The 26,077-nt window shown below is 40.1% G+C and overlaps 1 protein-coding gene and 1 long non-coding RNA gene across 3 annotated transcripts in view; one reads left to right on the forward strand and one right to left on the reverse strand.

Moving 5' to 3' along the window:
- Positions 1-7,383, forward strand: part of LOC106043088 (uncharacterized) — a 70,506-nt gene extending 63,123 nt beyond the window's left edge. The window contains exons 3-4 of the long non-coding RNA XR_007168942.2: positions 5,435-5,534; positions 6,505-7,383. This is a non-coding gene — a long non-coding RNA (uncharacterized lncRNA). The remainder of the gene's footprint in view (positions 1-5,434; positions 5,535-6,504) is intronic.
- The window catches only part of LOC106043077 (sodium-dependent noradrenaline transporter), a 67,570-nt gene that overhangs the window by 18,238 nt on the left and 23,255 nt on the right, over positions 1-26,077 (reverse strand). For both annotated transcript variants that reach the window (XM_067004371.1, XM_067004370.1), the window contains 7 exons: positions 24,214-24,451; positions 11,890-12,028; positions 10,911-11,045; positions 6,704-6,807; positions 4,656-4,780; positions 3,818-3,930; positions 376-504 (listed from right to left, as the gene is read on the reverse strand). In XM_067004371.1, coding sequence (XP_066860472.1) covers positions 376-504; positions 3,818-3,930; positions 4,656-4,780; positions 6,704-6,807; positions 10,911-11,045; positions 11,890-12,028; positions 24,214-24,451 — 983 coding nt within the window. The remainder of the gene's footprint in view (positions 1-375; positions 505-3,817; positions 3,931-4,655; positions 4,781-6,703; positions 6,808-10,910; positions 11,046-11,889; positions 12,029-24,213; positions 24,452-26,077) is intronic.

A 26,077-nucleotide genomic window follows, 5' to 3' on the forward strand; every position in this document is an offset into this window, starting at 1 on the left:
GAAGGCTTCTTATTTGCTTCACAAAGAAAATAGCCTGATGTCTGATGGACTGGTCACTCAAAATTCTTAGTTCCTCACAGGGGAATAAGTATGCAACACAATTCTGTTTAATATGACCTCCCTCCAACACTAAGAACATAAACAGTTCTTTGAAACAGAGGCTTGTAGGTTCAGATGGTAGGTGATAAGCTTGTCCAAAAAGAGCAGAGAAGCATCGTGTAGGTAAGACTGAAAGTAACGTTCTGACTGTAAGGTTGTTTAAGAATTAAAATTTGTCTATAACCAAAAGAGTCACCTGAGCCCCTTGATATTTCCAGCTGATTAGGTTAACTGCATTTTTAAGGGATTTGTGATGGAAATTTTTGTTGTACTTACATTGGTAATGCAAAAAAGGGCAAGTAGGAAAGTGCCAAACGACACGCCAAAGGTGAAGAGCTTTCTGTGCTGCTTCAGAATTTGGAAGTCATCTGCCAAGCCAGTGATGACAGCCTCCATTCCGCCCATCTGAGGAAGGGAAGGCAGGAGTTCTTGTTAAACCGTGCTGACGTGTTCTACATACAGAGTAAAGAATATAGGCAGCTTGTGTAATTCATTCCTAACCACTGTATGGCTGCTGACATTTCAGCTGTATGTGTTCAGAGGTACAACTGATTGTCCCTTGGTACAGAATTGAGTCAGGGAATTCGCCATCCAGTGCCATGACTGGTGGTTAACTGCTGTATCCTCTGCTAGCTCAGCAGGACAGCGAGATAGTAAGGCAGTATGTTGGGAAAGATAGCATCCATTCAAATAAAATCTGGGAAGAAGTTTTATCAGAAGTAATTTAACTCTCTAAGAGACTTTAGGTATAAAGAGAGACACCGTACTTCACATGCACCCAGGGAAAATCTACTGAACAAAGATTCGACTTAGCCATTGGTTAATCAACTCCAGTTTGACAGAAATCTTTACAGACCTGGAAGCCTCACTGCATAGCAAGCTTCATGTCATTTTTCTGCTGACAGCATGAAAGAATTATTATTTCTTTGTAGAATTCGTTTCTTTGTAGAATTCAATTCTGAATATTAGCTTTGATTTGTTTTTGTTGTATTTTAATGTAGGAAATGCACTTTCCAAATTTTCATTGAAATTGCTGAATTATATATAAAGGTTACTATGAATTTTAATTTCTTTCTACTAATGAAAACATTCTGCTCCTCCTCAACCATAAAGTTATGGGGGAATGAATTCCAGTGTCCTGTCGTGATAAGTTTGTTTGTAAATAAACTTGGTAATGCTTTTTGTGATGCTGAAAGATCATAGCAAAACCTGGAGTGCTTGGTGCCATGCAAGAGTTAGTATGTGCTGACATATTCTGTCTCTTTTCTATAACAATCTGATGAAATGAGCATTTCTGGTTCAAACAGTAGCAGAGTTTTTTTCTATAGAATATGGATGATTCCAATCAAAGACAAGTTGCTGGGGACGGTGGAGCTCTTTTTTTTTTTTTTTTAAAGGTAACTAATGCTCACAACTAAGGTCACAAATCGTAGCGTGGGCTTGTGCTTACTGTTTTTGGGGAGGGACTGGGGGGCACAATTGAGCGCTGTGCCGTTAAGCCCAGCCATTGCTTGCTGGGCTCAGATGTTGTTACTGTGTTGGCACTTTAATGAGAGTGGAGAAGTTGAAGTGGAAAGAGATGGTCTGGATGATTTTGGCTAAGAACCAGTTCTTAATGGGCCACTGTTTATTCCACTGGTTAATTCCCCATGTCAAGCTAGATATATACTCCAAAAAGTGTTTGCAAACATTTCTTCCATTTCCTGTCCTTTTCATTGTTGCTTGCTGAAGCTTGCGTGATCGGATTTCTCTTTGCTTAAACATTTGGACAGTTACATTTTTGTACAGATGTCTGCATTTCTGTGTCTGTGCAGGTTTATGCACATGAATAAATGTGGTTGTATATAATTCTTCATCTTTACCCTTGGGCTTATTTGATTTTTAGGTTTAAAAAATTTAATTTTCCCTTCAGGGGCTTGATCAGTCAAGTAGGGGGGAGAGCTGAGAAGACCACCCATAACAGACACTGCATGACTCAAGTTTTCTTAGGTAAATGATTTAAAAAAAAAAAAAAAAAAAGAGCAAAATATGAACAAGCAAATCCCTCCTCCTTCTTCTCTCCCCCAGCTGTTTGTTAGAAAGACAGAGCTAACTTGGTCACAGTTTTTCAGCACGTAGTATTTTAATTATCTCCACAAGAAACAGCTTTCTCCACTTGTAGGAAGAGTGTGTTCTGCAATCTAAATCCTTGTCTTTGTCACCCAAATGTTTCTAAACATTGCTTGAATTTACCACTGTTGTGCAGTTAATAGTCTTGGATCTAAACTCTTGTGTGCATTTTTCTCAATTCTGCCTTGTTTCTACTGGTCATTCATGTCCTTCCACTGTGCTGAAGCTTTTCTTTCTTTCATGCTTGCTTATAGTTGAAAAATGTCCAAGCTACAAAACCAGATGCAATCTTGTCTTAAACTTTTGAAGAGGAAAGGAGATTTTACTGTGTAGGTTAAGATAAACTTCATTGAGCCTGAGCTGGAATCCTCAAATCCACACACTCGAGAAACATTTAGACTGGAATCTGACATTTACAACTCAGATCTCGCTTTACAAGATCTCATTCAGCTATTTGCCAATGATTATCACATTTCTTCTGCGATCTCATCATAGTTTTGCTCTTTTCCATGCCAGTTCATTCTTTGTCTTTCTTGTCCTTGAAAATGAACTTGTCGCTTCTAGCAGCAAATTCCTAGATCAGCTCTGCACATTTAGAAGTGCAATGCTTTATGCCTCAGACAGAACCCCCCATGCTATCAAAAATGGGTGTTTGTTCATTGTTGACTATTCTTCAAAGACCCTGTTTGTTTTTCCCCCAAATTAATAAACTTTTAAGCTAAATATAATGGGATGTCTTTGCCTCTTTGGCAAAAACAAAGCAGTACAGTTGTTATAGGACATTGGGATATTTTCTGTAGGGCTGAAGTTTCTGTGATCCCGAATGTCATGGTACAGTCCAAGTCATCACACTAGAAAGACCAGATGCACTCCTTTAGTGCTGAATAACAGCCAGAAGGCCAAGCTTAATACTGAGTTTAACTGCAGAGAGAAGCATAGCACTGCTAATTCTTAATTGTTATGTCCTTATTGTGAAAACAGAGGTGTTTCAGTATTTCCCAGTCTTCATTTTATACAGGTAGGAATTATATAGTAAGATAATATGAAACTACTATGGTAATATTCTGATGCAATTATTAAATTAAATTTGCAGGAAATTCACTCTCACTACCTGTAGGAAAAAAAAGCCATCAGACATTGTCTTGAACAGATTAATGAATTTCGGCACATGTGAAAATCTCTTCTAAAAACCCCTCTACTGCGTGCTGTACCATGGCTTCTGTTTTGCAAGCTGGGTCTGAAATCTCATTGCAGGTTCATAGTAGTAATTGTTCATAGCAGTGGTGTTGGGTCATACCTTGGAATAATAATAAAAGTTGATGAACAGCCCCTCCCTAAGGTCATAAAAAAGAAGAGGTGAGTAATTGTTTGCTGGCTTGTAAATTATTTGATCTCTTCCTAAACCTCTTAAATATTGTGAGTCTTTAATTAAATATACTGCAAGGAGTAATGCTATTGGTATGTTGGCTGTGACTGATAACAGATTCAGGGAGCGTACAGAATGTTTATTTGAAGTGCAACAAAACCCTTATTTAAGGCTGATACTTCTCCAGTTATATTCTGCAACGGTCGAGGAAAAGTGTCAAGGCTAGAAAGAAAAACTACTTACAGAACTGTCGATGCCAAGGGTAAGGAGCATGATGAAGAATACCACAGCCCAAAACGTAGATCCTGAAAGAGTTGAAATTGCTTCTGGATAGAGGATGAAGACTAAACCAGCTCCTGAAATAGAAAAGTAGAAGTAATACTAAAAGGTGTTTCACAAAAGTGTGTATTTTAATAAGATAGATTATGACTAAGTTGACTCCTACATCAGTCCACATCACACTGAGTAGCTGTTAGACGAAAATTGCATTATACCAAAAATACACCCAAAATACTTTAATAATGTACTCATGAAAGTTTTGTATATAAAATCTATTCCATTCTTTTACACTTCAAATAATCTTCTATGGTATTCACGATCTTTCTAGCTATTTTTCAGCTAGGTAGTAAAGAAAGAAAGATCCCTGTGGATATGAACTGCTGTTTGGCAGTAGAATTCTTGGATGTGATAAGGGAGATACAGGAACTGAAACCACGGGTCACCTGTTACCAGTGAAAGGACTACAGCTAAGCTCCCCAGGAGCATCTGAAACAGTTATCTATGGCACTGAAAAGCAACACTTCCCCAGGATACTAGGCAGTGGTAAATGCCTGTTTGCTGTAGAGGCTGAACTTGTGCAGGGCACGATGCTGGGAAATCTCAATTCAGAAGAGCTGAGATGAATCAATATAATTTACAGTTCACATTTTAGCAAGGCACTTCTACGTAGTTTGAGTTCCAAGTAATTTCATTCAGGTCACTTCCATGAAATCTTTAACACTTGTTTGAAACAAATATAAATATATTTGCAAGGAAATGATGGATGAAAAGGAGTAAAAGTAGTATAAAATTTGCTTCTTACCTTCAGTGGCTACATCCTCAATTTTAACTTTATGCTCATGAGCCATGTAGCCCAATATGGAGAAAATTGCAAATCCTGAGATGAAACTTGTGACGCAGTTAATAGTACTAGTCAGCAAAGCATCCCTAGCGATGGAAAGAAGAATGGCACGGTTAAAACAAACGCATTAAGGTGGGGATTGTTTTGTGATACGAAGATTCTTGTGAAAATGCTAGTTGTGCAGTTATCCTGATGATCAAAAGCTCGTATCAGCGTACTACACTAGGAAATGACCTACTTCTGTTCACTAATTTGGTTTTAAACTAAATTCTGCTCAAAAAGAAGATGAGCAAAGTTATATTAAGGTATCAAGGAGTAACGTCATCAACCTGGTAGCCATAACATAGCAAAAAAGTGGCTTGTAGAGACTCACTAAGAATTAAGGAATATTTACACTAGTCAGGAGCAATTAATGTGAGTAGATATTCAGGAATATTTTCAGATAGGTCCAGGAGTGGTTTTAGTGAGCTGTGCAGCCATTCACAGTAATGACAGACACATTTATCTGTAAAAAATATACTACTTTATCAGTCTGTACAATTGTTACTGTAAATGCACATTGTACAAAATGTAACCTTTAAGCCAAATAGGCTGTTGTAGCAAAGCTGTGTTTTTTCCATCTACCATGGTATTATGATAGAGATATGTGTTTTCCTTTGCATTAATGGCTCCTATCACCAAACTAGCTTGAGGACAAGTAGGCCCCATATCTCTAATCTAAATATCTACCTAACCTGCAGAGTGGCTGATGTGAAGTCTTCTGCTGCATGTGACCTTCAGAACAGAGGGAATGTCTCCGTGAACATCAGTGATGCCGAAGGGTGCTTTAATAAGCAGAGAGTAAGCATGTTTCCTTTCATCGGTTCCACTACCCGAAAACACAGGTGCCATATGCCAAACTTTACCCTCCGCTGGATCCTGCCACAATCTGAAAACCCTGAAGAGTTTGTCTTACAGGGAGGGCAAGTCTTATGAAGCAAACCAAACAAATACAGTAAACTAAGAACTAAATAATGCCATTTCACATATAGTCTGTAGCATTTTCTTGATTTCAAGTGTATTTTTTCCATTTTGGAGCAAAATTACTGAGAATGCTAACCACAGCAATCTTCCAAAATAACATTTACTGTCTTCTGCAGATTTTGCGTTAACCAGCAGCTTCCTGTATAAATGTTTCCTCAGTCTATATTCTAAGTTCTCAAACCTAGTAATAACACCTACTGTGAATAATCAGAGGCTCTAAAGTCATTCTGTGTTGAGTACCAAGTTCTCTCAAGTCGGTGGAAGGAACTATTCCAGGATTTTGGCTTTTGATCCATTTAAAGCTCCTCAAATCCAAATGTTCTCTTGCAACTTTTCACTGGAACATTTTTGCTATCCATCAGTTCACAATGTATTTATAATACATTTACTTTCTGAATTTATATTTCATGGGAAATTTCAAAAAAAAAAAAAAAAAGTGTTTTCATTCCAAAATGGAATGTTAACAAACCTTCTGAAAGTTGGAAGTTCTCAGAAGGTGCAGAGTGGCTCTGGTTGAATTTCCATGGCGGTGATTCAGCAAAACAGTTATAAACCAACTTGATTTAAAATACATTCCTAAATTGGAGCTCAACATAAAATATCAGAAGCGTAACCCCAAAGCACAAAAACAGTTCTAAAAACTGGAATCCTTCTGCTTTTAGTTCCTAGACCAATAAGCTTTCATCCCGTGTTCACTGTTGCTCTTAATGGTACTTTTGAAAGGCAAACACAAGCAGAGTTTACACAGCTGTCTAAAGTCTAAACCTAATCCCATTCTGTTTTGCAGTGCAGCAGATATCTTGGCAAGTTCCTGTTGCTAAAATTTCAGTAAGACTGTTTCAAGTTTTGGTTGGTTGCTATGTCTACGCAAGACTGGTCATCATTAACAAGCAACTTAAGATAAAAAGATATTACTTATTCCAGCTGCATTTATCGAGTAAAACAGCATCATTCTAAAGCAGTAATGAAGGCTTAGGCTGTCTTACCTGTAGCAGTTGTTGTCAAACTTATTGTAACTGGCAAACGCAATTAAAACGCCGAACCCAGCTCCTAAGGAGTAAAATATCTGAGTAGCTGCATCAATCCATACCTGCATAATGACACCAACATTGTCAGAGGGTCAGTTCAGTCCAAAAGATACATCAGGGAAATGAGAGAATGGTACAAGGCAACTGGCTTTTGAAAATAAGTGATCAGTACTCATAGCTGTGGGAGTGTAAGCGCTGTGCAGCCCCCACGAAGTGTTGCATGGAGCACGCTCATGGTCTGAAATCACTCAACAGGAACTGGGAAAGGCCAAAGTGGTGGACAAGCCTGCAGTGCATGCGTGCTGCTGCGTCTGGGGGTATACCGTTTGGATCTGGACTCCTGAGCTTTTGTTGAGTGCTGAAATGATTACATGAGTTTTCTTCTGGCTGACAGAAATATGCTTCCACTTGCTCTTTTTCCAAGTCAGTTTGGAATGCACAACCGAAAACCTAAAAATAGTTTGCAGGTCAGGAGTTACAGGACATTTTCTTTCCCATAAGAGAGCTTTCTTCATGGGACTGTAATTACATTTTATATGATTCTTTCTTGCTTCAGAAGCTGAAGCAGGACTTACATGCTGTGAACAGAACCATTCAGGCTTTGTCACCTTCTTTCCCCCTTGGTTGGAGGAGTTATTCCTGTGATAAACTGTTGTTAAATTTCAGTTTAGACGCAGCTCAGTCATTTTAAGAATTGTCCACTAGGGAAAACTTCTTTAATGCTGTAACATTTTCTAAAGTGACTCTCCAGCCCAACATCCACTCACAATGTGCAGACAGCAGTCAGGAACGATGCCACAGTGCTAGTCTGCTGAATCAGAAGTCTGAAAATAGTCCTCCCTGGTTAATGAGGGTTTCATTTATTCAGTTGTTACACAGAGGTATTTATTTAAATAAACATCTTCACTCTAAATTCCATAAGGGTAACAGTCAATGGTGTGAATAATCCTCAACTTTTCTTAAAATGGTATCTTCAGCTTTGGCAAAATCTGCCAAGTGCTCGAGGCTACAATAAGCACTGGATTTTTTTGCCATCCATCTCTGCAAAATCAGACCCAATGCATCAGCAGAGGCTCTCTAAGGGATCTAAAGTACAAGCTCCACCTGCCTTGGGATGGTAATGGTAAGCTTTTGTGTTTGGCCTACTCCAAAGGAAGAGAGTTTTAACCCATTTTAACATGATGTATGAAGGCATTTATGCTGATGATCTATTTTTCCTCAATGTAGATGCTTTCAGCTCATGCTTTCTGAAGATTAAACTCTTTACTGAACTCTGGATTTGGAGAGAACTATTGAGAGTTGATAATGATTTGAAAGATGAACTGAACAACAAGTTGTAGCACATTTATTGTAAACCAGTGGATAGGTGGATGTGGTTTTTCTCAAGCTTCTGTTCAAATAGAGTTTAGGATCATGGATTTTTTTACTAAATAGCAGTGCAATTCTGTAAAATGTGTTCCTTGTTCATTCCTCTTGTAGCCAGCTACATCTTTGTTTCCACACAAAAGTGGAGATCAAATAGGGGTTTACTCTCTAAAGTGTGTTTATATGGATAAGAGTGCAGAAGGAGGAATGTAAAACCTCCTATAATTTTTCTTTAAAAAACAAACAAAACCCACCACCACCACCAACAAAAACACAAAACTTCACATATGTTGTGTTGCTAAAGTGCATGATTTAAAAAAAAAATTGCCTGAACTATAAATAAATGTGTGTTTCCATCACAGGGCGTTTGTTTTTAGTGGCTCTCTAGCTCTTCTGTGTCTTGCCAACGGAGTTGTACTCATACTTCCCCTCTCTTACTATTCAAGCACTGTTAAGTATCTGCCTAAATTCTGTTGATTCAAGTAAGAGTTTAGCACCTGCTGCCTAGCAAGTGAGCTACATGTATGTTAAACTGTCTGTTAAGTCTAAGATCCCAAACTGTGTCTGCTCAGTAAGAGCCTTGGCTCATAATTTGTTTCCTTATCAGCTCCTAGGAAGTTGAAGGCAAAGAAAAAAAGAGCAGAAACCAGAAATTCCATTACAACTAAGATTAAATGCAAAGCATTCCCTTTGATGTAACAAAACAGGATGGGAAATGGTCAGTGGGGCTGGCTCTTCTGCAGTTTACGTCCATGTTCTCTTCTGCTGAACATCTTCTGATTAATGCATAATCTAATGTACTGTTAGATACTGTTTTTTATATGCATTAGAAATGAAGAAACAAACGTTTTACAGTTGGTGTCACCAATCCTTCTAGTTTTCTGAGTGTCTGTTTATACCATTATAACTTTTGTGTGTATTCCTTCTCACATACGTAGATTTAAAGAATTTCTGTGCTGCGTGGAGAGGAAACGTGTGCACCTCTAAATGTCACGTAATCTTCAGGAGACTTGTTAAGGCATATGAAGGAGCCAGTGCCTTCCTTCTCCCCTCTTTAGAAGAGGGACCCTTTGTGGAACAGTATCACTGAAAACTGAAGTGCCTTAGGGCTTGCTCAGTGCTGTGCAGTACGTGCCCTTAGAAAATGAGGGGGACCTTTCACATTGATCAGGATGCTCTAATGCCTTTTACAAGAGCACTGCCAGAGCCCACTGCAGGTCATCACTGTGACTTATGGCATTTTTTGGTTAGATTAATCATTTGGGAGAAAGAAATAGATGCAGGGACACTGACATGGAACTGTAGGGGCTGAAGACAAAGATTAAACACATGCAGCCATTGCAGCAGCAGGTGGCCCAGGTGCTGAGCAGGAGGAAGGCTGACATGATAAGCAGTTTGAGAAACTTCTTATAATTGATCTTCTGACTTTTATTATTCTAGAGAAACAAAATAAAAATTAAAGTAATCTGAAAAATGTAGTCTTAGAAACAAATAGCTTCAGGGTCAGCCAAGTAGCAGCTGCAGAAACGTTAAGCCAAGAAACAGCAGTGCACAGAAGTATCCTTCCAGAGGCAGCTCTGAGCATGGAGGCCTAGGCTCTGAGCTGAGGCAAGCTGGCGCCGCTCCATGGACATCCAGAACATGTGATGTTTTTTTCTGAGCAGCACTTAAAACGTTTTTTAAGAAAACATTTTTTAAGAAAAAATTAAGCAGCTCCTTTGTTCATCCTTGTGTCTTTGTATTTATTTATGTACATGCATAAACGTGAGCAACCGAGGTGGCTGCTGCTTTGATGGCAAAGGGGGATCGCAGCCCAGTGTTTGAAGTGGGTTTTGCTGAACAATTAGAAAGATCCAGGTAGAACGTGCATATGAAACATATAGTGCAAGGATGTACAGACTAACTAGGCATATCTGAAAGCTGCGAATTTTCAAGAGTTCATGTCCTACTTGTAGAACTGTGTCCTTGCTTTTCAGTTTTGCATCTATTTGAATGGTCTGGAGACCTATCCACAAAGATATTACGAGTTGTTTATAAGACAGCGATGATTTTGGAATAGCACCATGGTATGATCTATCTCTACTCGCCACGCCATTGTTCTTTGTAGGTCTGAAATGCCGGTGATTTTGTGAATAATGCCTATACTCGTAGGTCTTGCTTTACAAAGGATGAAATAACTCAATCATTAGTCCCAGAGTACTCCCCAAATTGGGTTGGTTTGGATGGATTTCATGAGAATATCTTGCAATGTTACAATGTTACGGTGAAATGTATACTGCTTTTGATAGGAAGGTAAGAACCCCATAGTGTTGAGATTGTCATTCATAAGGACAACGATTAAGAGAGATGGTCCTGACTTAGTATGTTTACTACCGTGTTCGTAGGCCTGGAATTTTGTTTACCAAGTTAATGTTTAGCCTAGTGATTTAAAAAGGAAATGTTTTGAGGTAATTCTGAGACTTTGGAGAGCTGAATTTGTGTGCGAGTCAATTTTCATGTGCAAACAATATTGTAACTTACAGGGTGCACAGTCAAAGCATGGACTTTTTAAGGGACTGGCACACCTGAAATTGCCCTCGTACAGTTTTTTAGTGATCAGGACAGTCTGGGTTCAGGCTGAGATACTCCTGTTATGGAGAGCGTTGGAAATCTAGGCTATCAGAGACAGTGGGCTAGTGCTTATGCAAAACTGTAAGTGTGGCTATATATCTTCAGAACTTAGCTCTAATAATTTCAGTTTTAATAACAGGGGTAACAGGTTTAACAATAATATGGAATGAAAGCAGAAGAATACACTTACTGTGGCTTCTTTTAATCTTCTGAAATCTATGTGCAAGTATGCATTTATTCCGTTGTATGCACCGGGCAGGGTTATTCCGTGTATTAGCAAGACAAATAATACAACATAAGGCAGAGTGGCTGTTATCCACACAACCTGCAGACAATGGAGATTCCAGAGGTTAATGAGCTGTTACAGATGATTCAGAAATGAGTGAAAAATACAGCAGGCACTTCCTTGGTTTTGTCCATTCAGTTCTATGCAGTAGCTCTTTATAGGATGCCTTGGGGGAAATGCTGGGGAGTATAATGAAGAGTCTACGTATCTGTTTTTACAGCAGGAGATAGTTTTGACAAGCAGAAGACTTGGAGTGCTTAGATGTTACCAGTGTGTGTTAGACTGCTCATTAGCTGTTCAGCCATCTATTAGTTTACCGAATAATGCAGTCATTGCCTGATGTTAGGTGGTACTTTCATGAAACCGTACACAGAGCTCTCAGGTATCTAACCCTAGAATTTCTGGTGAGGCGGTTTCTGAGGGATGTCAAAGAGTAATTTCAAATTCCTTTCTTTAGGTAATATTTTTTTCTGGTCGTGGCATTTTATGTAATAACAAAGCATCTTAAACCAACAAAACATCCCATTGGCTAAGAAAAACAAAACACATTGGCTACATTGGCTAAGAATAGGAGGCACATTAGAGACGATGCAAAACATCTTTGTCTTGTCAAGTATTTTCTAGATGAGACCACCAATGCTGAATTGAGAATAACGTGCTAATAAAATTCCCAGTCAAAACATCATGCAACCAGAATTTGTAGATAAAATAAAGGCTGAATCTGGACTGTGTATTCACACTGTACATATACCAAGGCCTCTCACATGGTTTAGTTCCTGAGGATCCCTCAGATGCAGTGATTTAGTCTTGCTCCCTAAAATAAGGAGACTTCTTAAAGGAGACAAAGAATGTAGTTGAGATAGAAGGACAATATTATCTCTACCTTTCCTGAAGTCTTCACGCCTTTCCACAGACTAAAGAAAAGAATGATTACCACCACCAAGAGGCAGAGGGAAAGTTGCCAGCGAGGCAAGCCAAGGTCATGGATTCCACGGCTTTCATGCAGGTGCAGAACTCCTCGCCTACATACCAGATACACAGAAACAAAGCGAAGTCACTGGGGGAAAAAGCTTTTATCTCTCTCATCCTTTGAGCAGCACAAATAGCTGCTGCACTGCGTTAGGAGCTGCCCTACTGGCATTGCTAGCAGTTAGAGAAATGTCTATTATGAAGCCAGGTGTTGTGCTGCCTTTATGTTCTCACTGGCACATCAGTATCTGCTTAGCACCATCGTTTTGGAAGTGTCATTCTCTTTTTTGTTCTGTTTTTTATTTTAATTTTTTTCCTTGAGCACCAAACAGATGCCCAGAGGGGCTGCAGAATCTCCACCCTTGGAAATTGGCCAGTAAAGGCCCTGAGCAGACTAACTCAGTTTTGAAGTTAACCTTGCTTTGGGTAAGGAGTTGTATTAGATATCTCTTAGAGATCCCTTTCAACCTAAATGTTTTGTGATTCTAGATAAGCACCAGCTGGCTTTCTGCACCTTGGGCAGTTCTGAAGTTACTTTCAATGTCTTCTTGTATAGGCTATTGTAAGGCTGCAAGTGGGAGAAGTGGTCAGATAGGAAAAGCAACAGTTGGTAAATCTAAAATGGATATAGTGCTCTGTGTTGTTTGCTGAGGTAATGGAACAACAGTAGAAGAAATTCTGTTGCTTACCAGGGCAGGCTAATTCTTTGGGGATCTATAAAGTGTGAAGTGAAGTGTAGAAAGGAGTATTTCTCCAGAGGGCTGGTGACATCTAAAAGAGATGTCAAAAACACATTGAGTGCAACAGGCTGAGGGATGTGAGTGGGATGTTAGAGTGGATCTCCCTTTAACTCCGTTCTGTGCTGTTGAAGGGTTTCTTGCTGCTTGTTCAAATCTAAACAGAAATATTTTGCTTTGCTTATAGCTGTATTTGCAAAGAGGAATGGCATTGTGGCTGGAGCCCTGTACTAGAGAAGAATTGCAGAGGTAACTCCTGGTTCTGATAGGTATCTAGGGGAGGTTGGCTCAGGGGTGTAATTCCCTAGTGTTTCAGTGCCCGTTCAGAACAAATCATTGTGACCTTGGCTCCTCTCCTTTCTCTATTACCTTTACTTGCCATGCACTGCTTGGGTAAAATAGACAGTGGTATTCTGTTGGCAGCTCTTAGCACCGTGATGACACAGGTCAAAGACTCCCTTTTTAGTAGTGGACTCCGGTGTATTTTATGAAGATAACTACATTTTGGAGAAACTGAAGTACGGAGTGACTTGCCCTGCATGACTGCAGACATGTAGAGAGTAAAGCCTGAGGAGTTCCCACCCCACTAGCTGTCCATGTATTTCAGAGTTAACCTAAGCACTTGTCTTACCAAGCCAGAGATGAGTCAGATAGAGCTGAATAAGCTCTAAGATAGAGCAAACCTGTGTCAACTTAAGTGGGGAAAAATGCAAAAATGTCTCTGTACTACTGAAACTGTAGAAACACGCTAGGAAAATAAAGGCCTATTGGTACAATCTATCTGGTAATATAAAGTAGTTGGATGTGATTCCTGTTTCATCCCTAAGGATGAAATGACCAGCTAAGAACTGTAACAGTTCTGCTTCTGTAGTTTTTCACATTTAATAAGAAATGCTATATTCTTTGGCTGTTTCTATTATTGATCCCCAGTTGAATAAAAGATGCTTTTAGAAAGCATCCTCCTAAATTAAGCAGCTGATCTGTTTCTGTTGCATTGTAAGGCTAATAACACGTGAGGCATTAAAAGGGTAATGACCATGTGTCTGTGGCATCCAGTCAAAGAACTTTCCTGTTTAGAAGGTATGAGAGCAGTTTAACTCGTACAACACTGTAGCTGCCATCAACTGTTACCTGTGGAAACAGTAAAACAGTGAGACAGCCAGGCTTCTTGATATCTCATCCAGAAATCCATCCGTCTTTACATGTAAATAAGTAGGTGGATGTCACTCAGCTTTTCCTTAGTGTGAACGGAAGCTACTTGTGGTTCTGCTAGCAGGGTGTATTTTCATGGGGGATGCAGAAGTGTAAATGGGTTCTGGGCAGAGATGTCTAATTCCATTTTACATTTAACCAGGCTGGGCAACGATATGTGTAGCTGGGAAAAGCTTCACAGACCTCACATAAGATCATTTGTCCAGGGTCTTGGGAGGGATTTGGCAATCTCTGCTACCACAGCCACACCGTTATCACTATTACAGTTGGACGTTGTAAGGAAAGTCCTTTGGCTTACAATGTGTAGATGTACCCTCAGAAAAACTGAATCAGAACTTGCATACTTTGTGCCCATTTAGCTTTTTATTCTTCTTGCCCAAATATTCTTCTGGATTCGTAAAGAAGCCTGCTTCCTTCTGTTTGCTTTCCAAGAAGCAGCTAGCAATGTGTCTTGCTGTTCGGAACACTTGCCAGAACTGCCATTTCCAGTGTGGGATTCCCAGGATTTTCAGGAGAATCTCCAAACCAAGAGGTCTGCTCCCATAATCAGGGTAAGGGATCATAAAAAAAAAGAAGAGAAAAATACTTTCGTAACCAGTCAAAACAGCTGTGTAACTGAGCAGCTAAGCAAGGGAATCTTCATAAACAACTGCTGTTTCTGAGCTCTAATCCTGGCAGGTTTTGCTTCCTCTTCCTTTTTTTTTTTTTCTTTTTCATTTTTTTCTTTTTTCCCCCCTTGTGACCTCTGAAAGCTGCCTTTTTTGAGAATTGCTGGAAGTGGTTCATGAGTGCTTACCCATTAGAGGCTACATTTGTGTTCCAATTGCTCCATAAAGCAAAGAAGTCTGGTGCTAGACTGAGATTTGGGTTAAGGTGTGCTGACATCTGAAGAGATTGAGGAGAGAAGCAGCAAACTACTAGACTAAACCTTCTTGGCTTGAAGGATAGCTCTGTAATGTTCTTTGAAAAACAGACTTTTTTTTTTTTTGACAAGGGCAAATTGGAAAAGAGCTTAGCATTCATCATGTTCATCAGTTACTGTATATCAGTGATGTTATAGAAAATCCAGTCAGCAGCTCAATTATGCTACAGTTATTCTTGTTTCACATCAAGTAGTACTTTATTTCAGGAGCAGCTGAAGCTGCTTTTGCCCTGTCTCTGCTAGGGCAGGTGGAGTGATAGATCCCTGGCAGGCTCCTTCAGATTGTACTCAGGCACTTCCCTTATACTGGCCCCAAAGAGGACAATGGCAGTAAGGGATACTGCAAGATTCTCCATTCCTGAAGCTCTGAGCTCAAAACACCCGAGATTTCAGCCTTTTGGTATTACAGCAGAATGATGCAAGGTGAAAAGTGTCCATTCCTGAACTGAGCTTGTCTTACTGCAGGATTGTGCCATTGCCCAGTGCTGTAAAGATTCTTGTTTCATAGAGTTTGTCTACATCTGCTAACAAAATAAACTCATAATTCACAAAATCTGTGAATTTAGAATAATTATGAATCAGAGAAAAAGCAAAAACAGAGGCAGTAATGTACCTAGAATTAGTATTTTGCCTGCAGATTTTCTTTGTTGAGAAAAAGAATGAAAGTAGGTGAGACATATATGCAAAAAGGAGAAGAAAATGTTACAAGCTGGAAGGATGGAGAATAGACACTAACAGATGAGCTGATGGAAAACAGAACAGGGACATACAGTGCTGAGCAAAAGAAAAGAGGAGCTAGTAAGAAATGGACTTTTTTTTTTAAATTTTTAATCAGGCATTTGTGCAAAGGAGCCTGATTTATGCTAAGACCACTTTCCGTGTAAGGCAGTGTAAATTACATTTGCAATGACTTTGAGACTGTACATCACTATAAATATAGGTCCCAAGAGTCTGTCTGCCTATCTGCAAGAGGAGAGTGAATGTGAAGGCATTTCAGATTGAAGCTATATTCTGGCTTCTCTCTTTGGGAGATTTATTCTGGTCCTCTCTTGCCCAGTGCTCCCTGCTGTGAAGACTCCCCAAGCCAGCTCACAGCTCTGGCACCAATTCGTGCTTTCCTTTCACACCACGTTCAGCCAAAGGGAAGTAGTTCACCTCTGCTGAAATCAGCAAATGGCAGGTTGTTTGCTGGATCCCTGTCTTCTGTTTTGTCTTTGTGTAGAGCTTGGTTCCTCTTTAATCTGGTGTCAGATCCCAGAGAGCCAACAGCTGTTGGGTATTCACATATAAACCCTACAAAAGACAAATCATCAAGGAGGCAGCGGGCAGCTGCTCAGAGGGTCTCAGTAACGGATGGAATCATAGCTACAATAATGTCTAACTTGGAGCAAACCACTTCTTCTTCGTGTCTTGGTGTTCCCTTCTATAGAATGAGGATTATAACAATCCTTCGTTTTGTCTCCACTCTGAGCAATTTAGAATTTATTCCTTATGGAAATGGTGAATGTTAAGTATAGACAAGGAACCACACAAAGGAAAAAGAAATGCTAAGGGTCTTGATCTGAGAACTCCTCTATGTTGTTCACTCCAAAACATGTAACCTATAGACAGAAAACAGGGTAAGAGCTTTAGATGTTGAATTTTCCTACATTACTTTGTCAGATTGATTCTTTCTAAGGATTTTCTAAGGAGCCTTTTATGTAATTCATCCCTGGGGAGACTTCCATGACTGTTTTGGAAATTTAAAAGGTTTTATACAAACAGGTCAAGTTAAAGGTCTTCGAGTAAGCCTTGTTTTTTTGATCCCAAATCAAATATAATTTTAGGTTTCAATACAAATATGATTGCACAATTCTATAGGGTCATTCTTTCTTTTTAAATTTAATGTAAAAATTATTTGCCTAAATTGGATGTGATCAATAGAAGTGTCATTCATCCAAACAAGTTCTAGATGTGTTGTATCAGATTTTAGCTGGAAAAACTTCATCGATTTATCAGCAAATCAGTAAGTTAACTTACAGATTTACTTTACAGTCTGACAAACTGAGATTCTTCCAACAGAAAACTTTCATTAGAAACAAAATCTTTTGGTTTCAGTGTTTGTAGACATCATTTCTGAGTGCAGGGTCGTCTCTGAGAAATGACTGCTAACATGCAATTTTAGATGAGAATATTTTGGACATGAAAACCTGTGAATGCAAAATAAATGGGCTATGGCTTTCAAAAATAAAATGTAGGGAGTTGGCCAAGTCCTACAAGTTAACAGTCACTTTTAAGGGATCAAACCCAAATGGCTTGCATAGAATAAATAGCAGAAAATTGGCTGAGCTATAAATAGATACAGTCCTGATCTCGTGAGCTCTGTTCCCTATTCCAGTAGGTAGGCTAGTTTTTATGATTTAAAACTTAATGCAAATTGTAGACTGAAGATTCCAGAAGGACTGACGGTGTATACGGTGTGCAATCTATAGAAATTAAAATACATACTCAATTTAGAAAGCAATTTGAGGCATGGTAATTGGCTCATTTAGAAGGCTCTCCTACAAGCATCTCTTGCATTTTATATATTTGTGCAACCATGGTTCAATCATCGTTGCTGCCAATTTCCTTCAGAGTATAAAATACAGGTTTTCCTCCTGTCTGTGGAAGACTATCGGAAGCAGCCTTGGATGGGATTCTTTTTGCACACAGTTTGCCAGGCTCTTAGTGTTGTAACTTCAAATACAGCACTGCTTAAGTTCAGCTGTACAGTTTCTGTGGCAGTTTGCATCCACAAGGCGTACATGTGCAGCTGTGTGGGGCTGAGCTTGTGCTACAACCCCTGCAGACCTCAGCTGGCTTCATCCAGGTCGATCATGGGTGTTTGCGGGCTGCACTTCTGTGGTGCGGCGCAGAGAGAGCTGAACGGCTCCGCGTGAAGTCAGCAAAGCCCAGCAGGGTTAGCCTCGAGATATTTCAGCTCCCTCTTGTGTTGGAGAACGGAGCTCTATGGTGGACTTCAAGCTAGATTTGGGGAATCACTTACAAAAAGATGATTTGCCAGTGGCACCTTGGTTGGCCCATTGTGATTTGAACTGAATGAAATGGTGCTTTTTCTTGAATCATGATACTTTTGGAATTATAAATGGCCAGCAGGACTAAACTCTTAATTCCCTGAGAATGTTCATCTCCACTCATTGAAGCCTTTACTCTGCATAAATCTCCCATTAACCTAATGATAGCGACCTCCCCTGCTGTTTGTGCCACAGCTCAGCATATTCAAGTCTGCACAGCACTCTGAAGAAGGGGTTTCCAAAATCTACCCATTATATTAAGATTTGCAGAGAGAATGGAAAGGCTTGAATTTTACCCCTTACTAGCTCCAGTAAGTACAAAACTCCTGAAAAAATGTTTGTTGTTTGAGGTTATATGGCAAAGCAGAGCACACATGCTCCCCCAGCTGCCAGAGTCCCTAATTGGCAAGTTCAGCATTTCCGTTCTGCTACAGAAAGCAAAATGTAGAACGCTAGACGAGAGACCTCTGCTGCCTTTGCCTTGAGCAACACACACCGGGATGGAAATATTCCACAGGCTCTGCCTCTGCTTGCCAGGATGTCAAATGCAAGGTAATCTAGGGAAGAGGTGCTGCAGCAGTGTCCTCATCTGCTGTAAGCATTGCTCAGAGCCTGGTACCCCCACCAAGCTGTATCAGGTTCTCGGTGTGAAGATAAGCTGTTAGAAATCCTCCTACAAGCTAGCACAAAGCAAGTCGGTTGCATGCAGCACAAAGTGCTGCTCCTGACGTTTGCAATATCTCATGAAAACTCTCTGGAAATGTAAGTTGGCAAAGTTGTTATTCCTCCAGTCTTCCGGACTTGTTATAAAAAGGCTTGTTGTGGTTTAGGAATCATTTCCATAAAGCTGTCCAAAGCCTGAGAACATGTGTACACACTTACGCTGATTGACTTCCATTGTACTCACATTTCATTTCTTTTCTCTTTGTGTAAGTAAATGGTCGACAAATGTGAAGATGTGAGCGTACATGAAAAGCAAATTTCAAAGCTGCGCATGTAAATATTTTTGGAATAGCCTTTTTTTCATGTGCATAAATACTTGCACCAGAAATTTCTGTACACTGAGTCAAAAAGAGAAGGATTGCTGAGTTACTTAGCTGAGTCCAAAAACGTCTACAGCCAAAAAGCAAATATATGCTGTGCAGGGATACACATGTGTTAGACTATGGACACGTAAACGAGGCACTCAAACACCTCCTAAGTATACCTGTGCAATTAACGTAGTATTAGTACACTAATATCTAAAGTAGTTTGTCCATTGCTATTTTAGTGATGGGCTCATAAATTGCCTACGTATAACTGATTCTAAGCCCGGTGAAATCAGAGGAGCTCTTCAGTTATGTTCAGGGGATTTTTGAGGGTGAATGCCCAGAGCCTGGCTAGAATTATCGTTGGATTGCGTGTTCTCGGAGAAAGTAAACAAATGAGCGCTACCCAGAGATCAGAAACATCTGATGACTCTTTTCTTGCAATTAAGGTTCAAAAGATGAGTAAGCCTAGATGGCTACAGAGGTTCTTACTTTCTCATTGCTTACCAAAGCTCTCAGACTCGTGTATAGGGTGTGGGTGCTGCCTGAAGAAACCTCTTAAAGGAGCTGACAGATGTATTCAGAGGAGGTTTGGTGTCCTGGGAAGCAGTACGTCACTGAGAATTGCCGGTCAGGTTTAGCACGAGCTTGTCTTTCCTTACCAGACATCATTAGTAGAATACAGGGCTACCCACTGTCATTAGGTCTTCTTTGATTCAGTTCTTATTTTAAGCAGAATTGTTTATGTTTGCTCTTGAAATGGTGTTTTCTCTCATTTGGAGCAGTTGCTCCCCAGTTAATACAGCGAGATGCCTGCGTCCTCCCCTGGAGCACTGAGCTACGGCTGGCCGGTGGTGGTGTTCCCTGGGAAGACTGCTACCTCAAAGCACAAACCTCGAGGTCTCTAAAAGTAACCTTTGCTGTACACAGTGAGGATCTTTGCAGTGATTCCTGGTTCACACGCTCCCCAGAAATTAATGTTTATAAATGATACAACTGCTGTGACTAAATGTTGTCTTCATTCCTTGTTCTTAGATAGCCTTTTTGCAATTACTCACATCTGGGCACACTTGCGAATTCTGCTAATTTCCTTTACTGAGTCTGGCAGGAAAATTTCCCTATAAAAACGTTTTATTTCTTACGCAGGAGGAATGGATTACAGCCCTGAGAAAATGTCCTGTCAGAGGAAAATAGCTGTAGCTCAATGCGTTTGGTGATAATTTTAATATTTTGTTTAAGAAACTGTCCGGATTCACTCCTACAACAGAAGATTGTTTTTTAACAGGCACAGTGCCTCATGAGCAGAATAGTGCTTATGTTCCTCCAGACTGGTGTTGTTTGATTGTCAGCATACATGAAAGCAAGATGGTAACAAAATCTTCCTCAGCACAAGAATGGAGAACAAATACAAAGTATGCCAATATTCAGATAAAATACTTACACAGGAGAGATAAGGAATAGATAGAGGAATGTTTTTTTGAGTGATGGACTTTTTTTCTTCCCAAAAATGTTTTTTTAGGAATTACTTTAACACGTACTGAATGGATAGGATGTCTTTAGCATTGTGTGTGTTTAGATCCAAATCACTAAAGGGGGAAGTAATTAACGTGCATCTCAAAGAAACGTGGAATTGGCATTTCAGACCCTAACTGGGTCTCTCTTATGACTGAGTGTTACAAGCAGAAGGGCACCAGGTTTTATCAGATTTTGGAGTTTTTGCTTCGCTAAGTTTGCAGTGTGCGAATACTTTGTAATTGATTTTAATGGTCCCTAATGAGGTATCGGAGAGGTCCCATTGCATCCTGTGTTCCTGCTTTAAGCAACTGTCCACTGACGTCAATGGCATCTTGGCCTGGAGTAAGCCCGAGTGACTGAAACCAGACAGGGAGACAAAACGCTCTCTAGAAAGCATATGGGTAGAACCGCTTCGACCCCAATTATTGCCCAACTCTTACGGCTTGAAAACAAAATCCAGACGCATTTGCCAGAGTGCCTCTGTCACGCCTTGACACGGAAATTACAATTTAAAGTGGTTTCTTCCAAGTCTGAGGCTGAGAGGCTTCTCCTTGCTCTCCCTCCCTGCCAAACACTGGACAGCTGAGAGGTTTGGCCTCGCTCCTTAGCAAGTTTTCCCTTCTCTCCCTCAATACAAGCCATGAGAATCAGCGTGTCTCTGTTGAACTTAAAGGTGCCTTTCTTGAAGCACTGGATGAAACGCTGCATCATAGCATTCCCACCTCTTCCTACAGTTTTTTTCCTGTGCCAGTGGAGGTAGAGACGGAGAGACAGCCCTGGCAGCTGCATGGTTTTAGGAAGTCATCTACTCTGTTTCTGCGGTCAGAACAGCTTTGTGTTGTGAAGGACTTACGTCCCAAAGAGAGAACAAGTCTCTGTTTCCCTGTAAGTGAAACCACACCAGCTGTCTGCGTGGGGCTTGTTTTGGAAGGACCTCCCACTGCAAAATAGATGGCTAGTGTTTCAGATCTCCCTGTTTACATAAGCTTGCATATATTCTTGATGTAACCACACAACCTAAAGAAGCAGGTTGAAGCTGTACCACTTCCCATGAAGTCTTGAGGCTGAAGGTTTAAGTGCCTGAGCATCTAGCATCCTTAACTAATTTTCCATATAGATTCCCACAGGCTGTGGTGCATCCCACTAACAGAGCAGCGTGCTCTTGTTATGCTGGTTGCTACAGTTGAAAACATACCACTAAATGCTCCCAATTGGACGGTCTGCCATATACCTGGGTAATACTGAGGAAAGTAACAGACCAGTATTTTCACATCCATGGACAAAATCACTCCTTTTCTATGCTATTTTCACTAGGGGTACCAGTGCTATTGCTGGTATTGAGCCCTGTTTTAGTATTTCTGGCTGTTGTGCTGTGTTATGTGAGGTCAGAGGCCAGGCTTCCACAGGTATCCCACTGATGTTTCACGGGGCATAGTTTGTCATGATTTCCCTCTGGTATAAAAGTAGCTGCTCTGTTTCCTTGTTTCTCTATGTAGCTAGTAAAAACTCAAATTCTGAAATCTGCCTTCTTAAATCTATTGCCCCCAAAGTAATTGTTTCTGCTCTTGCTTATATCCTACAAGACTGGATAGCAGGATGGACATTAAGAAAGTAAACACAATTGTATGATTTGGAAACCAGTGTCTTCATGATGCTGTTATTAAAAAAAAAAAAAAAAAAAAACAAAAAAACTCTTACTCATCCACAATATTATTGAGGAAGGATCAATTATTTATCTACTGCATCCAGAAACGGTACAGCATTCTGTAAACGTGCAAATTTAACATTTACATCATCGCTCCTATTTCCTGACCCTGTTGTGTGTGATATGAAGCTTTGCAATCAGAAGATTCCGCTCTCCTGTTTGTAAAAAGACGATGGGAGTGAGTGCAGTTATTTGATATAAGAGATGAAACACTGTTTTCTGAATTGGGCTGGCTTTCTCAGGGTCGATCTGAACACACTAAAACTTTGCATGTTTGGGTCCACACCTGAGCTTTACAGCTGGGCTAGATGAGCTAATCCAAATATTGGAAAAGTGAGCATAATGCCCCTTGTGATTCCCTGTTTTTACAGATGGGGAAGCAGATGTCATAGATCGCATTATTTGAGTGTTTATTCTCATTTTTGCTATGTAATCTAGTTGCTCACGAGTATGGGGCCTAGGGAATTAAGAACTGCCCCAAAATTCAGGGATCAAATCATAATGAAACATCAGACTCCCTTTTTATTTTTACCTTTTAAAAACTGCACCTTGAATCTATTTCACGGTAAGGAAAGAGCCCTGGTATTTCAAGTGTTGGTGTGGAGGCAGAATCCCAGATTGGGCTGGTCCCCACATCAGTGGAACTTAAAATGCTGGGCATAGTTTCCACCACCACCCCACCCAGTACAAACACAATATTGTCCCCCAAGCATGATGTGATAACTGAAAATGGAGAGAACCACTTTAAAGCGTAAAAAGATAAGCAATTCTATGAGGATTGCATTTTGCTTTAAAAAAGCTTAAGCACAAGAAAACTGTAAAGAAAACTGTTTTTAAAAAAGATATTCACATGAAAGTTCTGTAATAATAGTTACTTTTTTGAAGATTTTTTTGCAGTTCACTTTAAAGTCATGTTCTTTGTCCATACACAATATAGCCTTTGCTCTGAATGCTCTCTTTACATTTGATTTATGAACACATATATTGTCTTTGTAAGGGCAGTAGATTTTTTAGCAGTCATTATTTGCCATTCTGTTGAGTTCCTTTAAACTCAAATCCCCTTATTAACTGTTTTCAAAGCACATAATTTAGTTTACCCAAGGCCTGGCCAACAGGTTGTGTACCACTACTGAGGACTGTGCTGTCTCCAGAAAAGAGCAAGCAGCCACAAGTGTTTCACAGTTCTGAACCCAGACCTTAAGATCCCTGCTGAATTACATGTTTTTGGTAACAGTGGTGTCCCTTTGTTCCTGCAAGGCAGGACTCATTGCTCAGCAGATGCGTGCCCTGATATCCTTCCATTCCCCACACTGAAATATTAATTGATTATTGGGATTTATTCAACAGCTGATTCAGTTAGCCTGATGCCCACCCTTATTTCTTTCTCCTAACCAAATGCTGCCTTTCTCTGGGGATCCACAGTGCAGTTATTTATACACAGAATATTGTTTTCTACTTATTCATATACCTTTTTGCTTTTGATTTCGAATGTTTGATTTGAGCGTGTCTTTGCCTGTCTTGGCCCATACTGCAGAATGCTCTTTCACTCAGGATTTAGAAGAAGCCTGGCTTTTTATAACTGTGGTGCTCTCCTGCCTGCTCAGTGCTGCATCTCACTTCATTGAACTGCCGAGGCAGCTGAGCAAACAGGTCTGCTCTGAGGTGTTTTGCAAGTGGAGGACCAGGCAAAGTCTGTTGAATGAATCATTATTTTAAAGCCTGAGAGCCAGCTCAGTTTGGCATTCAGTGGTCTTCACAATATTGCTGTGTTTCTTTGCCCTGGCAAAGTTGATGGCAGCAAAAGTGAAAGGACAGAAAAGATTTGTAGCTCCTGTAGAACCCCACATTGCTCAGTGGCAAATACTGCATTTGTACTAGGGAAACTGAAGCTTGCAGAGGCAGGGGGCTTAATCACACAGGAATACAAATGAACATTACAGCTGCATTTTAACCTTAGTGTTCTGATGCTTGTTTTAGAGGCTGGATGCTATCCTATTTTACCTTCCAGAGGAAACACACTGAGACACAGAATTTTAAATAAATAGTAAAGTCAAGTCAACACTTACTCATAAAATTCAGCAGCAGGAGTGAGCTTGTACTTTGAGTATTTGGTGCCATTGCCAAGCACTGATGCGTTGAAGAGTTTGGGATCTGTACAGTTTGGGCTGTTCCAACTGTTGTCGCAGTTCGTCCAGGGGAGCTCAAATGTGAATGATGAAAATAGATAATACAGAGACCAAGCTATGATAACGTTGTAGTAGAAACCCACGTAAAGAGCTATGAGTATCACTGCATAGCCTACACCTAAAGACAAAGGAAAACTAGATTATACATTGCATTTTACATGCAACAGTACATGCAAACACAACTAGTGTAGTACTCATACACACATAGTTGCAAATTCATTGCAAGTCTTCAGACAAGTAAAACATTTTTTTTGTCATTTACATACACAAGTCAGTGACCTTAAACCAAATAATTACATGAACGAGGCTGGAAAATTAGCAGCCTTTAGGAAATCCAATTGTGTTTGCCAGAGAAAGAAATTAAGCAGCTCAGTCTCAAAATTTGCTCTTGTACAACTCTGTTGCTGTTTTTCTTCCAATGCACAGAACTGCAAGCCCATGTTAGGAGTGAAACTTGCTTCATCTTCATAATGTCAGAGTCCTTGGCAACTTGCCTTGGAAAGTAAAGCTCAAGGCATGAGAGGTTTCCCTGTGCCTCATGCTCCTACCCTGGGCTAGTTTGGAACAGACACCAATCCCTCTCCTGTCTCGCTCCCAGTGTTAGTGTCCAGATTGGCGTCCGTCAGCTTGTGACTACGTTCGAAACATGCCCAGAACAGCCTCTGCTGTTCCACTGAGGGGCTCCAATGGGTTTGGAGCTTGCCAGTAAATCCTAGTGAATATCAGGCTTGGGACTAAGCTGTGCATGGACCTTCAGATCAATTCATTGTCTCCCCAGGATTACAGAATTGAAATCATCGCAAAATGTAACCCTAAACCTTAAATGCTGGGTGGCATACTTGGTGAATCCCACTGTAAGCATTCTCTGTTGGCTTTGAACATTTGCTTTGTGTTTTTGCATGCTGTGAGGTGTGCTCGGAGCGTCTCTTAAGTGAAAGAATCCCAGAGAGTGCACGTTCTCCTCATAAAATGCGCATTTTAAAATAGTTTGGGAGGAAGTTTTGGTACTAATGCTCGAGCAGAATAAAAGTTTATTGCCAGAATTTTTGGGGAAGCTTGTTTTACCCTGGCTGATAGCATTCTTTTATTGATGTATGAGCAGCATTGATCTCTGAATCTTGTCCCAAAGTTATTTGTATTTGGCGTTACAGGTAGAGAATACATCTGCTTTATGGCTATCACGGCACCTAAGTGTAAACCTTTATTTCTATTTTTCTCCATTTTAGATATGCAGAAATACTGCATTGGGGGCCTAACAGTTGGGTATTATTAGGCTCTTGTGTTCCCTGATAGAACAAATAAATAGCACACACTTTGTGTACTAGTCCTCAGTTTGCAGTTTGTGTAAGAAACAGATGCTGACCCTGAAAGGGTTCAGAGACTTCTATACACCAACTCTTTGGGAGTTTTTTAATACATAAACCAGCTTGCTCATCTCTAATATTGGGAAAAGATGGTGTAAATAAAGATGAAACTGTATCTTGAAATGTTTGGTGGTTAAATGAAGGCGGTGCGGTAACACTCAAACTCTAGGCATACATAACAATAGGGAAAAAAAATCACCCAGAAGGGTAATTCTTAAATATTAACATGAATGGTAAAATATGAAGTGTGAATATCGTATGTTGCACTGAAATTGGATGATCTCTGTTCAAGAAAGTATTGCTGAAATTCTTCCTGTTCAGGAGGACAACGATGGATATTTGATACCAAGATTCAACAATACTGGATCAACTGTATCTTA

Source organism: Anser cygnoides, chromosome 12 (assembly GCF_040182565.1).
Source record: "Anser cygnoides isolate HZ-2024a breed goose chromosome 12, Taihu_goose_T2T_genome, whole genome shotgun sequence".
Classification (NCBI taxonomy): domain Eukaryota; kingdom Metazoa; phylum Chordata; class Aves; order Anseriformes; family Anatidae; genus Anser; species Anser cygnoides.